Here is an 18,674-nt window from a genome sequence, read left to right on the forward strand (position 1 = left end):
GCGGTGCATGGGCTTCTCATTGCAGTGGCTTCTCTTGTTGCGGAGCATGGGCTCTCGGTGTGCAGGCTTCAGTAGTTGTAGCACGCAGGCTCAGTAGTTGTGGCTTGCAGGCTCTAGAGCGCAGGCTCAGTACTTGTGGTGCATGGGCTTAGTTGCTCTGCGGCACATGGGGTCTTCCTGGACCAGGGTTCGAACCCATGTCCCCTGCATTGGCTGGTGGATTCTTAACCACTGCACCACCAGGGAAGCCCTGAATTGTGCCTTTTTCTGAAAGAACTTACATGTACATTGCCTGTACGAGGGTTGAAAATACTCATTTTCAAATTCTGAGCACATTCACTGTTGCTAAAAAAAGTTATGGTAGATTTATTTTAAATTTTGTACCACTTAAAGAGGATAATATATTTACCTTATTTCTATTTACATTTGTGAGAAAACTTTATTGCTGCAACTCCTCCAGTGAAAACAGTTTGTTGCTAGTTTTAAATTTTAGACAAGCTTTCTTTGCCACTTACCTCTTATATATATATATATATTTTTTTTTCGGTACGTGGGCCTCTCACTGTTGTGGCCTCTCCTGTTGCGGAGCACAGGCTCCAGACGTGCAGGCCCAGCAGCCATGGCTCACGGGCCCAGCCGCTCTGCGACATGTGGGATCTTCCCGGACCGGGGCACGAACCCGTGTCCCCTGCATCGGCAGGCGGACTCTCAACCACTGCGCCACCAGGGAAGCCCACCTCTTCTATTTTTTACCAGCAATGTTTGGAGAATTCAAATTAATTTTATTATCCTAGCTAAAAATTTGATAAGAAAGAAAAATCTGTTTCCAAAATTCAAATAAAAATTGCTTTTGTATGATCTGTAGTTTCAGAGGAACTGTATCACAACCTTTTGAAGGTCTAATTGAGAACTGACTTATTAGTAAAGATAGAAGGGAAAAAAGTTATGTCATAATGTATAAATGGAGACGTTAAATTCATCTATGTTTTGTTTAGATGTCCCTGGTAGATTTGGGAAAGAAGCTTTTAGAAGCGGCTCGAGCAGGTCAAGATGATGAAGTTCGTATTTTGATGGCTAATGGAGCTCCTTTTACTACAGACTGGGTAAAGAATGATTTTAATGTTGTGGGGTTTTTTGTTTTTTGTTTTCTCCTCCTCCTCCCCCTCCTCTTCCTTCTCCCCCTCCTCCTCCTCCTCCTTCTTCTCCTTCTTCTTCCTCTCATCTTTGAGTTTTTCCAGTTAAAAGTTTAGTCAGTATTGTGTTTATAAGTGGTGAAAATGTAATTTTTTTGCAAATTTGTTTGCAATTTTAGAATTATAGCTTGCTTTTAAAGAGAATGGTTCATATAATTTTTTTATATTAGACAACCTTATCCAAATATTCTGTCCACACATGGGTTTTTCTTTAAATTACGGAGTTCAGTAATGTAGGATGAATGTAAAATGTAGCTGCTTGGGATTTAATTTAAAGGCCTTATAAATAGCATAGGTAGAATTTATAATTCAGAAAAAACAAACTTGGTGTTAATGTTATAATTGATTCTAAAAAAGGAAAAATGTTTGCATTTCAATTGATACTTGTAAAACTATTGCAAACATCACCCAGAAGGAAGAAAGGAATGGGAAGGAGTTCTTAGTAATTACAGAAGGCAATTGTGAAGAAGACAGAAACCACAACTCTATTTAATTCTGCAGGTAAATCAAAAGGCATGTTCTTGGGAATATGGAGGGTTAGGAATCTGGATTAACTCTCCCACTGGTAACAACTAAAAATTCCAGAGTTTTGATTTTGTTGTTTTTAGCTTACTTGTTCCATGTTCTTTTTAACTTTTCATTCAAAACAGTTTTTTTTATTATGGAAAATTTTAAACATAAATCAACCCCTGTATACCCTTCAAAAATTATCAAATCAAATGAATCTTATTTCTTCTATAACCCCATTTATTTTCTTTGTTTAGTATTATTTTAAAGTAAATTTCAGGAACCATTTTGTTTCATCCATAGATTTCAGCATCTGTCTTTAAAAGATAAAGATTTAAAAAAAAAAGATAAAGATTTTTTGACTGAGTATATTAAAAAAAAATCTTAAGGGCACTGATGAGTTAGAAAGAAAGTAAGGGATTATCAGCCTGAAAAACTAAGCAAAGGCCATAACCCAGAGAAATTTCACCCTTAGAACATTTGCTAACTCAGTAAATTTGCCAGTTGGTTTTTTACCTCCTCGGCATAGGTTATTTAAGATAAAGAACTGAGACTGCTCATAGAGGGAAGTCTCCTAGAGATCCTTTCCCCATAATACTGGAATCCTAAAGAGAGGTACCTTCGTTGTAAGGGTAAACCAGAAATACCCACTCTCTACTCCTACCTGATCCCGCCCCTGCCCCTGCCCATGTTGTTAGGGTACTGCAAGGCAAATGAACTGGCTTGAACTAAGGTACCAAATGGAGAGAGGAAAAATTTTGTTGATGAGAATTTGGAGTCAAAAGCCATCCTTTGCACACATTTGTGGCCTTAACTCATAAATACTTATGTATTCTGCAAAACTCTGAACTGAAGAATGAATTTAAAATTATCTTTGGACTAGAGGTTACCCTTGGTTCCTAACACAAGCAAATGAATATCCTTTTTGGAGGAACCTGCCTTCATCCCAGGCTTCATATCTACAAATGAAATTCCAAGGAAAATGAACCGTCAAAAGTAACTGAACACTGGGACTTCCCTGGCAGTCCAGTGGTTAAGACTCCGTGCTTCCACTGCAGAGCGTGCGGGTTTGATCTGTGGTCGGGTAATTAAGATCTCGCATGCCACGTGCTGTGGCCAAACGAAAAAAAACCCAACAAAAACTGAACACACAAGGACACAAGGCAGCTTGGACAATAACCCACTGAAACAACTGACAACATAAGCAGACCTATAAGGACCTTAGATAAGATTTTAATAGCAGATTAGGAACAGCTGAAGAGAAAATTAGTAAACTGAAAAACAACAAAAAAAATCATTCAGAATGTGGTGCAGAGAAAAAAAAATATAAAAGATGTCAGGAGTCATGAAGGCTAGTGTATGAGAAAGTCTAACATATATCTAATCATAAATCCACAAGGAGAGTGAAAATAGGGATGAAATAATTTTAAAAGATAATGGTTTAGCTTTTCCAAAACTGATGAAAGATGGCAGCTCACAGATTCAAGTAGCCCAGAAAATCTCCAGCAAGATCAATAAAAATAATCTATATCTAGACACATCATAGTGATCCTGTAGCACATCAAGACAAAAAGAGCCTTCAAAATACCAATGAGATATCACCTCACACCTGTCAGAATGGCTATCATCAAAAAGTCTACAAATAAATGTTGGCAAGGATATGGAGAAAAGGGAATCCTCATGTACTGTTGGTGGGAATGTAAATTGGTGCAGCCACTATGGAAAACAGTGTGGAGGTTCCACAAAGAACTAAAAATAGAACTATCATATGATCTAGCAATTCCACTCCAGGGTATGTATCTGGAAAAAATGAAAACTCTAATTCGAAGAGATACGTGCACCCCAATGTTCATAACAGTACTGTTTACAATAGTCAAGATATGAAAGCAACCCAAGTGTCCATCAACAGGCAAATGGATAAAGAAGATGTGGTATGTATATGTACAGTGGACTATTACTCAGCCATAAAAAAGAAAGAAATTCTGCCTTTTGCATCAATGTGGATGGATCTGGAGAGTATTATGCCTAATGAAATAAGTCAGAGAAAGACAAATACTGTATGATACCACTTATTTGTGGAATCTAAATAATAAACAAATGTGTATAGCAAAACAGAAACTGGACTCACAGATACAGAAAACAAGCTAGTGGTTACTGGTGGGGAGAGTAAAGTGGGGAAGGACGAAATAGGGTATAGGATTAAGAGATATAAGCTACTATGTATAAAATATATATGCAATAAAGATATATTGTACAGCACAGGGAATTGTAGCCATTATTTTGTAATGACTTTTAATGGAGTATAATCTATAAAAATACTGAATCACTATGCTGTACACCTGAAACTAATATAATATTGTAAATCAGTTATACTTAAATTTAAAAAAGACCTATAAACCCTGAAAAAAAAAGACAAAAAAATCTTAAGAAGGATTAGTGTCCATAATACATAGGGATTCCCATGACAGTGATGAAAAACAAGACAAAGAAGATAGGGCAAATGACTTGATATGGTACTTCACTAAAGGGAATGTTTGAATGACCAATAAACATGAAAAGATGCTCAGCTACATTAATGATTGGGCAAATGTAAAGTAAAATCATGAAATACTATTGCTTATCCATCAGATAAGCCAAAACTAAACAAAAAAGTCTTGCAGTACCAAACCGTTGGTGAGGAGATGCATAAAATGATAGAAACATTTTGGAGAACAGTTTGGCAGTACCTAGTAGATTTGAATGTGTACATACCCTCTGGCATAGCTATTGAACTTCTAAGAATATTTCCAAGGGAAGTTCTTGTTCATGTACTTGAGACATGTATAAGACTGTTTTTAGTAGCAGCATTATTCATAATAAAAAACTGGAAACCTTTAATGCTCAACAGTGGATTGGTTAAATTGATTATGGCTTATTCATTTGGTAGAAAATCATAGAGCAGAGAAAATTAGTGAACTATACTTATATTCATCAACATGGGTGAATCTTATGATATTAAGCCAAAGAAAGCAAGTCTCAGAGAAATACATGCAATGTGATTCTATTTAAATAAAGTTCAGAGCAGGCAAAACCAAAGTATATTATTTAGGGATACATAGTAATTTTTAAAAAAGCAAAGTAAAGCAATGTTTATTACAAAATTCAGACTAATAATTACCTCAGGGGTTGAGGGAAGGGTTTATTAGGGAGTGGCACGTGGGAAGATTCTAAATTGCTGGTAATGTTTTATTTCTAGACTGTGATGGTATTTACCTTATTTTCCTCCTTCAAACTACATATATGTACGTATATATATATTTTGTATCGTCAACCAAAAAGGTAAGGTCTCGAGAAGAAAAAATTACAGAAGAAACCATTATATCACACTGAGCAGAACTCATGGTTGCTAAATAGGCTATGGAGGTATTTCATTAAATATTAGAATTTAAGAGTATAGAAAGGGCCAGTTTTAGAAAAGTACGATAGAGCATGGAGGAAGAAAGGATTGTTTAAGAATCTTCTTTAATCTGCTGGAATGACCTTCCCTTAAAAATACAAGGTTTTTAATAGTAATAGAATAATTATTCCCAGGGTAAATGATTTCCATTTTTACCATATATTGAGAGCACACACCTAGGTTTGTATTATGACTCTTACTTGTGTGACTTCAGGCAAATTAGTAACCTCTTTGTGCCTTATTTGTTTTCTTAAAATTTTTAAAAATTTTTATTAGAGTATAGTTGATTTACATTGTTGTGTTAGTTTCAGGTGAACAGCAAAGTTAATCAGTTATATATATATCCACTCTTTTTTTTTTTTTAAGATTCTTTTCCCATATAGGCCATTACAGAATATTGAGTAGACTTCCCTATGCTATGCAGCAGGTTCTTATTAGTTATCTGTCTTATATATGGTAGTGTGTATATGTCGATCCCAATCTCCCAATTTATCCCCCCTTATCCCCTGGTCATGCCTTAGTTTCTTTTACTGCCAAATGAGGATAGTAATAGTACCTGTGTTTTGAAGAGATTAAATGATACAATAGGTGTAAAGGTCTTAGAATAGTGCTTGCTATGGAAAGTGCTTAAATAAAAACCTTAGTTGCTATTATTACAGCAGTGGTCTTAGCAAATTGCATGTTCTAGTGAACTATCTTGGTTCTTTAGAACATGAGCGCCTTGGTAATGAGAGAGTTGCAGGGACTTTTTGTGCTTCTAAATGCATGTGATATAATGTAATTCTAATATTCACCTATTAAAAGTTATACCTCTGATAAGGCTCTTCTTCACATTTTAGTATGTACTTCTGTATATTTTGAATGTAGCGTGACTAGGCCATGTGGAACCAATTTCAGGGGAACTGGGCTATCTTTTGGTTCTTCTTTTAAAATTTTTATTGGAGTATAGTTGATTTACAATGTTATGTTAGTTTCTGCTGTATGTTTTGGTTCCGTCTTAACTCACCTTTGGCAAGTGCACCTCACATCAGATTTTTTCCTTGAAAAATGACTGTATGAACTCCTTTAAAAAGATCACTGAGGTGCTTTAATTAATTTATTTTTAAGTCCTAGAAACAGTTTAATGTAAAAAGGTACACTGTTACATTTATTTGATGTGAATTTCATAGATGAAAAGTTTTGTGTGAATGGTGTGAGGAAAACTTTCTAATGCTCAAAAATTTCTCAGACCCTAATTATGTCTAATTCCTGATGAAATTAATTTTGTTTAGACTATCTGATAACAAAATAAAGAAAGCAAGTTTGAATTAAATGAAATATTGTCATTTCTTCCTCACTGAGAAATGAATGGGAATTCTTGAAGGCCCCTATGAAGAGACTGTGATCAGCAAAAATTATTCCTTTTCAGTTTTGAGTTACTGTGTAAACATTTGATATAAAGAGAATCTGTTTGCTCTGTAAACAGAATATATAAAGTAGAAGATAGAAATAGTCATTTTAAAATGACTGTAGATGTGGATTTTTTTTTCTTGTGGTATAGCTGGGAACTTCTCCACTTCATCTGGCAGCACAGTACGGACATTATTCCACCACAGAAGTACTACTCCGAGCTGGTGTAAGTAGGGATGCCAGAACCAAAGTGGACCGAACGCCGCTGCATATGGCAGCTTCTGAGGGCCATGCCAGCATAGTGGAGGTTTTGCTTAAGGTATGTGTTCTCTTTTTGCACTTTGCTTTTGAAAGTAAGACCCCAAAGGCTATAAAACCATAGTGGTTTTATAAGAGGGAGAAGGGAACTAGTTTTGTTACTGACAGGGTTCTTGGACTCCTTAATCAATAGAAATTGATAAGAGGCCAGACCAGTAATTCAGGCAAGGCTTTATTAGGACTTGTGCTGTAGCACTAGGGAGCGAAAACAAGTAACAGGTTCCCTTGCTCGCTCCCTGTGGGGGGAAGAGCTGGTCCCTTAAATGCGGTGAGGGTAGGGGCCACTCCAGGGGTCACATGGGGGGGATGGCTTCGGTGGTCTGCCCACCCCCCTTAGTGGTGCTGTATGCAGTACCCTGCTTTTGCTCCCCACACCTCAGAAGCGGCAGTTGGGTTTTTGGTCTTTTTGTATCTTATTGTTCATAATTTGCCCCAACTGCATGTGCACGCAGTTATTTTAGTCCCTTATATTAGTTTCTTTGTATTCTATCGCTGGAGGAGATGTTTGTCCAGGTGCAAGCACTGCAGCAAAGGGTCTCAGGTCCGAGCCTGTCTCAGTTTTATTGAATGTCTACTTTTTTCCCCCATGTTATCTCATTTTTTGTGTGTAAGCATTCATTTGAGTCAAAATTATCTTAAAGTGTTATTTTGTGGGGGGAAAAACTTCCTCATTGTATGTTTTTAGTTAAGTCAGACAATTGATTTCTTAGATCTTGGTCTTTGCTGTGGTGAGGGACTACAGCTTTGTCTTACTCAACACATTTAAAACGCACATGGAAGGGAATGTTAGGCTTGAATAATTAACAAACAGATAATACAGGCAGGGCTTTTTCTTTAATCATCTAAATGCCAAAGAGAAAATTCTGAAACAGAGAGTGATAGATTTAGATTTTTTTTTTTTTTTAGATTTAGATATTCTTAATTCTTTTTATTCTGGCCTCTAGATCAACTTATCCAAAAAACATACAATGTAAGCCACGAGTACAAGTCCTGTGTAATTCTAGATTTTCTATTAGCTACATTAAAAAAGTAAAAACAAAATAATTTTAATATTATATTTTATTTAACTCGGTATATATAAAATATTATAATTTCAACATGAAATCAATTTAAAAATTATTGAGATGTTTTACATCCTTTTTTTGGCATGAGGTCTTTGAATTCCAGTGTGTATTTACATGCACAGCATATCTGTATTCGGCTACACATGTCTAGTGACAACCATAATGGATAGTGTATCTCTTGATAGCTCCCTATTAATTCATTATATTGCACTGGTTTTGAAAGCAAGGGATATTTTTGTGTAAATAAGGAGCTGGAGGGTTTTGGAGGAATGTTCATAGTTTTCCTTCACACCTTATGCCATTCTAGCCCTTCATACTCATGGCTGGATGACTGAAAAAATAATTGCTGTACGCCTAAGAAATTAGAAGGAATGCAATTAGGAAAGCCAACATGATAGGAAACTGATTACGTGACAGATGTGTCATGATTCCTGGAACGTGTAGATTATTCAACACACAAAAATAAAGAGCTGGTCATATTAGTAGCAAATTCTTGGTTTAAAGCACAGTGGCTAGTATTTTCATATCAGGACTTCTTTATATTTCATATTTTAGAAATTTCTTATTTTGAAATATTTGTATAGCATGGCGCTGATGTCAATGCAAAGGACATGTTGAAGATGACAGCTCTTCATTGGGCCACAGAACACAATCATCAAGAGGTGGTGGAACTCTTAATCAAATATGGTGCTGATGTACACACGCAAAGTAAATTTTGTAAAACTGCGTTTGATATTTCAATAGACAATGGGAATGAAGATTTAGCAGAGATACTACAGGTAACTTGTGGCTTTTAATTTAAGAAAATAAAAGGATCTCTGTCATATGGATGATTTGAACTATTTAGCTTGTAGTTTTTCATTTTGGACTTATTTTGGACAGTCCTATTCCTTTTTCACTTCCTCTTTGTTCATCGCTGTTCATTTTCCTAATTGTAAGACCACAGTCTTTGCATGTAACATTAGAAGATTAGATAAAGTGATTACTTTCAGTGTTTGTAAGGTTCTGAATTCCCTTCTATACATTTTAGTCTATTAATTATTTTGTTGCATGTTTGGATACCTTATGGTTTTTCAAGTCTGTTATACTTCCACTAACATTTTTTTTAGCAACCATAATCATGTCCCCTCAGTGAGTGATGTAGTCTTCATCATTCTGATTGGTTTTATTTTTTCACCATCCTCAAAAAAATCTGTTTATGAACATAGCTATTTATGGTTTTTGGACAAGTTTTCCTACTAACCAACATTACTTCTCTTTTCTTTAGCTAGACAACATTGATGTAAATTTTCTTCTTTACTTATTGCCTCTTCTTGCCTATCTTCTTGTTCTCCTTCCCAGTAGAACTCTTCTCTAAGACTATCTGAGTCTCTTGAACTTCATCTAGTTACTTAAAAGATGTTATGTGTTCAGGATAATAAATTTTGCTGTGCTTCTTCCAATGCTTTTACTCCCAAGAGTGCAGTTTGGAGCCTAGGGTTGAGGATGGAGGACAATGAACTGGGAAGGATGTGCTTTATATAGGTAGTGTTATATATTGCTGAATATAGTAGAGAACATAATTTGATTTAAGTAATTTAATTTATGTAGCTGCAGGGCAGCGGAATATCTTTCAACTGTGTTCTATTTATATATAGAACACAGATTTTTTTTTTCTGGCCCCACCACGTGGCTTGCGGGATCTTAGTTGCCTGACCAGCGATTGAACATATGCCCTTGTCAGTGAAAGCTCAGAGTCCTAACCGCTGGACCACCAGGGAATTCACTCAACTGAGTTCTATAAAATCCTTTCAGGTACCTACTTCTCCTCACATAGGATTTTGCTGCTTTACCTCATAGGGGAACTCAGGATATAAATGCATATCTATGATTTACCACTATACTTTCAGTAGACCAGAAACAAAGATTTCCATTTGTATTATATGATTCTTAGATTGCAGGATATTACATTGAAAGTCTGTCCTATATGTTCTGGTTATAACTCTGAAAACACTGTGGTAATTTGTCCCCTAGATTGCTATGCAGAACCAAATCAACACAAACCCGGAGAGTCCTGACACTGTGACGATACACGCTGCAACACCACAGTTTATCATTGGACCTGGAGGGGTGGTGAACCTAACAGGTCTGGTATCTTCAGAAAATTCATCCAAGGCAACAGGTATTGAGATGCATATAGGATAGCTGTTGGGATTTTATGCTTTAGTAGGTATTCATCCTTTTAATAAAGGACTGTTGGAGAATGAGGGTAAGATTATATCAGCCACCTTGGTTTTCTTTGTTATAATTGGCAAAAAAATTTTTATGAGGCAAAATAATCTAAAGAAAAGTGATATTGCAAAATATACTGCAATATTACCTTTCAAAAGCTAATGCTATCCAAGCTTGTTTTTCACAAAACTAATATTATCTAAGCTTCATTTAAGAGTTGAATAAAGTAAAACAGATTATCAGAAAAATTCACTAGATTAAATTCCTTAAAAATTCAAACATGTTTTCTCCTTTCTCATAGATGAAACGGGTGTATCTGCTGTTCAATTTGGAAACTCCTCTACATCAGTATTAGCTACATTAGCTGCCTTAGCTGAAGCATCTGCTCCATTGTCCAATTCTTCAGAAACTCCAGGTTAGAAAAACAAGTCAAATGTGTACATCGAAAGTTGGAGATTCAAATATTTGCACAGGCCAGGAAGGAAATTTAAAAGACTAAAGGGGGCGGGGTTGAGGTTATGGCCACCTCAGGAGAGAGGGGCAGGGCAACGGTGCATCTCCTGCTCAGCTCTAACTGATTATAGTAAAATGCTCAGTCAGTGTTGCCAGACTCTGTTTTTTCCAAGGGAAGCTGAAAATCTGGATTTTAAAAGAACATTAAATCTTGGCAATTATTTTAAATTAAATTAAAATTAAAATTAATTAAAATTAAAAACAAACTTGTGTGGTTCACAGAAAACATGTCTGTGTACCGCATTTGGCTTTGTTTTACTAGTCTGACTTTTTTTTTTTTTTTTTGCGGTACGCGGGCCTCTCACTGTTGTGGCCTCTCCCGTTGCGGAGCACAGGCTCCGGACGCACAGGCCCAGCGGCCACGGCTCACGGGCCCAGCCGCTCTGCGGCACGTGGGATCCTCCCGGACCGGGGCACGAACCCATGTCCCCTGCATCGGCAGGCGGACCCTCAACCACTGCGCCACCAGGGAAGCCCCTAGTCTGACTTTTTGTATAAATAAATTGGCTAAATATATATGAACATGCTGTCTTTTTCATAACTTTTAATTTTTGGCAGCTCTATTAGAATGACATAAAATCTTAATGACTGACAAAACTAGGAAATAGCATACCAACAACCACCATTAAAGTATAACTTGGGGTTAAATGATTACAAACAGTATTAATAGCTGGTTTGATAAGGTTTACCTTTATACTTAACCAAAATAATTCTTGCGGGCTTCCCTGGTGGCGCAGTGGTTGAGAGTCCGCCTGCTGATGCAGGGGACACACGGGTTCGTGCCGCGGTCCGAGAAGATCCCACATACCGCGGAGCAGCTGGGCCCGTGAGCCATGGCCGCTGAGCCTGCGTGTCCAGAGCCTGTGCTCCGCAACGGGAGAGGCCACAACAATGAGAGGCAGCGTACCGCAAAAAAAACAAAACAAACAAAATAATTCTTGCTATAATTATGTAAGTAAAATATTTTTTTAATTAGGGAATTTAAAAGACTCCACAAAATTATTTTTCTTACTGTAGTTTAAGCCATTTTATTTGGACCAATGCTTAAGAAAGTAAAGAATAATTTGTTGTCATTCATTATTTAATTTTTTTTCAAAATGTGACTAATAATAATAACAGCTACAGTTCACTGCATGTTTACTGTGTGTGCTATGCACTGTGGCTGATGTTTTACATGTCTCATTTAATCCTCACCAAAAAGATCGAAGGTAGATATTACTGGATTTAACTCTTCAAGGTGATGATTGGATGATGTATTTTTTGGTGGTGGGGGTGGTGGTTACTTATCTCTCTCCTTTCTCCCTCTCTCTCTCCCTCTCTCCCTCCCCCTCCCCTCCTCCCCTCCCTCCTCCCTCCCTCCCCCTATGCCCCTCAACTAGTAATAGTAAACATTTATTCATTCTCCAGCTTCTTTAGCATTGTAATCAATGTTTGAATCTAAACCTTTATATTTGGGAGTCTTAAGATTTTTCTGAATCACTTTTGGCCATTAACAGCTACGTGTATCATCCTATTGACATGCTGCTTTTATGACCTATGCCTGGATCTCTTTAGCACCTTTGTAATTGCATAAGTATATCGAAGAAAATTAATTTCATTGGTGGATTTCTATTTGATTAAACTTGTAAATTTTTTGCCTTTATTAAAGTACATATCTCTGAAAATTAATCTTTTCTTCAAAGTCAGCTTGAAGTTTTGACATTTTAGATGTTTGACTCCACAAATTGGTCATACCAACTTCTCTAACTTCTACCTTTGAAAATGTTATGTGTGGTCTAGTGTGAGAGAATTGGTAATTTTAGTTGACTTTTATTGCATGTGACTTACAGTCTTCTGTGAGCACAACAGTTTTTTCATTTCAATACTACATCATAGTGAAAGCTTTCTGAAGGTATTTTAAGAGCTTGAATTAAGTTAAAATTCAGGTGAGTACATTGCCACCAGTATAAACAACTCAGCTGAGGTGTGTAATCACATAAAGAAATATCTTCTCACAGGTCAGTTTGCACATGCTCAGTCAAGTTATTTCTCTGCCTCTTGGCCGTCCAGTTTCTTTTAACATCATTTGTCAGACTTATCCTGATTTAGAAATGTTTATATGTTTTTTCAAGGACATCTCAGGATCTGGGAAATAAAGTAGTACTCCCATTTTATATATGATGAAATTGAGGTTTGCGGAGGTTAAATAATTTTGTCCAAAGTAGCATGGCTATTAAGTGGTGAAAGGAAGTTTGTGCTCAGGGTCTGACTGATTCCCAAGTTGTGTGTCTGTGACCACTAAATATACTGTTTCCTCTATGCGGTTTCTTCAGGTGATCAGTGGATGAGTCTCTTCTAGAATGTTTATAATTTGGTTTGTGATAGGAATAAATATTTGTGTAATCATCACTTTGTCTTATATGAAACAAAAGCATCACTATTCCTAGTTTTACTTCTGAGGTGTATCTTTTGGAGCAGTCTTTTGAAATAAATGTTCTCCTGTTTGCCCTTTTTAAATGATTGAAAAACAAAATATAAGAACCATCAGTACACTAATTGGTACTGCTCTTATTCTTTTCTTTTACTGGCTAATTAGTACAGTAAACACATCTTCTGATAATAAATAGCAAGTGTAGCAGCAATTGGACTGCGTTTGAAATGGAAGCTAGCTGGCTGACATGGTCTTATATATAGAGGGGAGGTACTTATGATAGTCTAGGATACCATGCTGTTTCATTTGAACTATGGCTTTAAATAGTTCTTTCATGTTTACATTAGGGCTATCTTTGACATATAAAACAAATCTTAATGTTAGTCCAATGGGAACATTATAAAGGAAATCAGTCTACTATAATGCTTTCATTGTGAAACCAAATGATACCTTTGTCTTCTTGATGTTACAAGCAAATATAACTTCAGATTGTCAATGTTTGATGATTGAATTGCTTCCTTACTAGCATTTTTTATGCAAGTATTTCCAGTTTTATTCTTTTCTCATAAACCTTTATTTTTCCAAGCATTTAACTTGTTAAATTTTTAATCTCCATGCATAATTTTCATGATTCTTTGTCTGTTTGATAGAAGTACAAAAAAAATTTTGATAAATCTCAGTATACCCTGAAGAGTTTGTTGCTAGTGTTCATTTTTATTAAATTGGTTTTTTTGGGAATTTTTATTTCAGTTCCTGAGCCCACAGGCCTATGCTAATGTGCATAATTATATTAAATAATCATTAGATCTATCTAGGTCCAGGCCAGGCCAGAAAAACATGATGAAACACTTGATGTAAGTCATAAATTTAACTTGGCATAATGAATTATAGAAAAATAATGATTAATATGTATAGGGTTCTTGCTAAAGCTTGTTATTATGCTAAGTGCTTTACGTGTATTATCTCATCTCACAGTAGTCATCTGAATTAAGATACTATCATTGACCATTGACTGAGGTTTAGTTTTCAGCTCTGAGGTTTCAGAAATATTATATTAATATATCTTGGGTTAATATAAGGGACTACTCACACTCAGCAAACTCATAAGAAAGTGATACGTAAATCAAAGTACTAAGTTATTTATTTTTAATTTCTTTTTAAGGGAGGATACAACTGTCTTTTGATAAATGAAATTACCTTACTCATTTTGGAAACAAATCAGTGAAAAAATTTACAGCCTTTAAAAGTATGCAGACACAGTTTTCAAGATACTTGTTTAAAACATCCTTCATAATTTTGGAGTGGAATAATTCAGGAGAAGTATCAGGCAGCTCTAACATTAATATAATAATTGTCCTTCTCTTTTACATCATTATTATTATTATTTTTTAACATCTTTATTGGAATATAATTGCTTTACAGTGGTGTGTTAGTTTCTGCTTTATAACAAAGTGAATCAGCTATATGTATACATATATCCCCATATCCCTTCCCTCTTGTGTCTCCCTCCCACCCTCCCTATCCCACCTCTCTAGGTGGTCACAAAGCACTGAGCTGATCTCCCTGTGCTATGCGACTGCTTTGCACTAGCTATCTATTTTACATTTGGTAGTGTATATAAGTCCGTGTTACTCTCTCACTTCGTCCCAGTTTACCCTTTCCCCTCGCCGTGTCCTCAAGTCCGTTCTCTATGTCTGCATCTCTATTCCTGTCCTGCCCCTAGGTTCTTCAAACAAACTAGTAGAATTTTTCCTTGGAAATAGTTGGAAATTATCTTGTTAATTTATGTACCAATGATTAGAAGGCTGTGTTACTTTAAATATTCTGTGATTCAAGTTTGCTACTAATTTGAACTCCTCTCAGTTAGTTTGAATTAATACGATAATATCAACAAGAGCAGCATTCTTAAATTTTGTGTGAATCAGAATCACCTTCTCAACAATCATTTGCCCCAGTTCTACCCCAGTGGATTCTGATTCAGTAAGTTTAGGGTGGGGCCCTGACATCCATATTTTTAACATGCTCTCAAAAGTGATCCTATGGCACACCAAAATTTAAGAATTTGACCCAAATTTTTAAAGTTCTATTTCTTACTACTAATAGATTGTATAGTAAATATCTAAAGATTGTGAGTGTACTACAGCAAAGATTTGCTTGAATAATATATATTTCTTATTTATTTCATTTTTATGTGTAATTTAATATTTATTCAACTGTTTATGGGGTGCATAGGTGAATCTCTACTAAGGAAAAGATGTGGGAGAGAGGAATGTCTTTCTTAATAGCTTTAATAGTTGAGTATATCTGTATGCCTGCTATTTAATCTTTTTTAAGGACTGAGTAATTAAGGAGCAGGCTTCAGGTAATTAGGATATAATTAAAACAAAAATGTGATTGTCAAGACCACATTTCTCAAATTGAGATGAGAAGAATGTTATCATGCTGAGAAATTTAAATATAAAACAGAGTAATTATTCACTGCCCACAGTCTGTAGACCCAGTAGGGCTTACGTATCTCTAACTTAATGTGCCTCTTTAAGTTTTCCCTTATTTATACATACTGTTATCTAACACACTGGTTTCTGCTCAGATTAGAAACATTTTTTAGATTATGGCAACTCCTATGAAATTCTGTCTCTAACAGTTGCTGATTGGTAAGCTTTGATAAAATTTTGATTTAAAGAAAATTAATATTACTGACCTCTGTTTATAAAAAAACATATATACTGTTTCAGGGAAGTAAATGTGGTTATCTGTTTGAACTAAGGGGATGTGTTTCTTTTTCATCTTTTAAATTACCTCTAAGTTAAGAAAGTATCTACCATATTTGCTGGAAGTTCCCATCATTATGCTTGATAATTTTAGGAATTATATTTTTCTTTTGGCTGATATTTCACCTAATACCAAATGAGTCTAATTTGCAGTCTAGTTTCAGTTCATTTTTTTTCTCTTTGGTATTTGGGTTCTTTTGCTTTATTTGATTTGTCACAGTAGTTGCCTGGCCAGGTAGGAGATTTAACATCAGAAAATAATGTACAAGTTCTATATGTTTAGACACAATTGAACATTTCACTTGACTGGGAAGATGAGATTTAACATCAGAAAATATTATACAAGTTCTATATGTTCAGACACAATAGAACATTTCAGTTGACTGGGAAGATGTGCAGAGGTTCCATTAAATATACTTAATTTTTTTCTTATGTTCATTTCACTAATTTTGGAAAAAGCCATCATCTTCCTGAAACGTACATAGTTGAAGTGTTCTCATAGTATATTTTCCTGTGCATGAAACTAAAGGGATTAAACATTGTGACTGCTGATTTCTTTATTTTTGGCTAGCCTATACACTTTAAGGTACCTGAGCATGTATTCTACACTAAGTTTTATGCCTGCTATGTGCAGAAAACAAAATTTTGAGCTACCCATGAGTGACTGCTTCCCTATGCTATTTTTTCTGTATTTGTTTCTGAGCCATCAGAACTTACAAATGGCTACAGATACTATACATCAGGGAGGTTTTGTTTCCTTTCAGGGTTTTAAGCTTGGAGCTTAGATGTCTCTACTTCAGAAGTAGGATGATCAGGCAGCTCTTTTGGAGCCAGCTTGTAGCTACTGTTTTTCCAAAAAATTGTTAACACATTTGAAATTTAGTATTCCAATCTAGGAATGGAGGAGGGAAACTGAAGTCAGGGAAAAGGTGAGGGAAGAGTTATAGTTAGTAGGAACATATAATCTTGTTAAAGAAATGAGAAATAAACAGCTGAAAAGTTAGAATAGGTTAAAATGTTTTAAAGTTGTTCTATAAGAGATTTATAAAAAAAATTATACAGTTACTATAGTTCTTCAGAGGACAAAGATTACTTTTAGCTGGAGTTGGGGCATGGGGCTAGGGGAATGGGGTGATGTTGAGTTGTACCCTAAAGAATGAATGGGATTTAAGGATTTAGATAGATAAGAACTCATTTCAAGTTATTCCATTTTGGAAGGTATTCCAAAATGAAGATACAAAAAAGTAAATGTTTTCTTTTGGGGATTGCAGCTGCCTTTTTCCTCATAAGAAAACCACCACTTTGTAGTACACTATTAATAAACAGAGGCAATCATGTTATCCTATTTTTCTACCAAAGCTTACATGCCAGTCTGTTACAGGTGTTTCCTATTTGAAAAATCAAGATTCCAAGAAGCTCTAACCCTTACTCTCTCTTCTTGCTTTAGAACAAAATTAAAATGTACAAATAATAAAAATTCATAGAGGGATATATCGTGCTTATGTTAAAGGAATAACTCAAAACCGTTCTTGAGTTAAATTTTCCATATATTGGTTTACAAATAGCTGTTCATTTACAATTAGAAAAATATTATCTATTCATTCATTAAACAGATTTTTGTTGAATATCTCTTATGTTCTGGTAAACAATCATATACAGTCCCAACCTTTGTGGAACACATAGTCTTTCAGTAGAATGAGATATTAAAGTTATTCACTCAGATAAATTCTTGTGATTCATGGTATATATAAAGAATACAGGATTTTGACCAAGTTGGTGAGTCTTTCTAGAGGAAGAGACATTTAAACTAACGACTAAGTAGGAATTAGTGGAGCAAAACTTGGGGGAAGAACATTTTAGGAAGGAGGACACATGTGAAGCTTTTGAGGCAGGAAAGCTTGTCCTTTCAGAGGACTCAGAAACCAGCGTGGCTGAGCTCAGCAAGTGGGAGAGTAACTCACGGTAATTGAAGGTAAGATTATATAGAACTTTTAAAATGATTACTTTGGTGGGCTCTGGAAGGGAGTTTAGTTAGGAGTCTAATGCAGTCACCTGGGGAAGAAATAATGGTAGTGTGGATTAGGATTTGGCAAAGAGATAATAAGAAGTGAATAGATTTGAGAGTTATTTGGATGTAGAATCAGAAGTTAAAATTGGTTGGATGTAGGCCTTACATCTGCAGTGTAGTTTAGTCCTTATGAAGCTCTCATAAAACAATATTTTATGGCTCTAGCCTACAGCCTTATATTGATTTTGCATTGCTTAGCCTTATTCTTTCTTGCCGCCCAGCTATATAATCCCATTAAATGGACACCTGTGACTACCCTTCTTTTTGTCTTTAGAGCAACTTCAGCTAATTGTTAATAAGGTGGTTTTTTCCAAAGGTATAATGCATCTGGTGGCTGTTTCCCTCCTTTCTCCTAATAGTGAAATTTGAGTCAGGTCCCCTTTGCATGTTTTTTTTTTTTTGTCTGTTCCTACAGTAGATCAATAAAAGTGAATTGGCTTTCAGGTATGTGTTACTGGGCTTCATAAGATTGTTTTGTTTTTGCTTTTTAAAAAAAATTTGAGGTTCAATTGCAGGCAGTCCTACTTTTGAAATGTTATTTTTTTCTTCAGTAAGCCTAGTTTCTATTTTATTGAAATATTTATATGCATATAGAATTTTCAATCTTCTAGTAACATCTCAAAGACAGTTTTTTCCTTGTCTTAGTTGACTTTTATGGCATTAAAATTCAAAAGTCATGTTGAACAAGAGGTCTCAAACATTTTCAGAGATGCTGTAGATTATCTAGGCTCTCTTTGTATATTACAACTTGACTTTTAAATTAGACCAATGAATATTTATTAGTTATTTTTTTA

General features: G+C 35.4%; 1 protein-coding gene across 14 annotated transcripts in view; it reads left to right on the forward strand.

Moving 5' to 3' along the window:
• Positions 1–995: 995 nt before the first annotated feature.
• Positions 996–18,674, forward strand: part of GABPB1 (GA binding protein transcription factor subunit beta 1) — a gene marked incomplete at both ends in the record, with an annotated part of 29,180 nt that continues 11,501 nt past the window's right edge. For 6 of the 14 annotated variants that reach the window (XM_079700031.1, XM_079700032.1, XM_079700025.1 and 3 more), the window contains 5 exons: positions 996–1,103; positions 6,677–6,844; positions 8,492–8,686; positions 9,921–10,032; positions 10,420–10,533. In XM_079700031.1, coding sequence (XP_079556157.1) covers positions 996–1,103; positions 6,677–6,844; positions 8,492–8,686; positions 9,921–10,032; positions 10,420–10,533 — 697 coding nt within the window. Of the gene's footprint in view, positions 1,125–6,676; positions 6,845–8,491; positions 8,687–9,920; positions 10,069–10,419; positions 10,534–18,674 lie in introns of all 14 variants that reach the window. The other 8 variants (XM_079700035.1, XM_079700036.1, XM_079700024.1 and 5 more) reach the window with 4 other exon arrangements.

The sequence above is a fragment of the Hyperoodon ampullatus genome (genome assembly GCF_949752795.1).
Source record: "Hyperoodon ampullatus genome assembly, chromosome: 3".
In the NCBI taxonomy this organism is placed as follows: Eukaryota; Metazoa; Chordata; class Mammalia; order Artiodactyla; family Ziphiidae; genus Hyperoodon; species Hyperoodon ampullatus.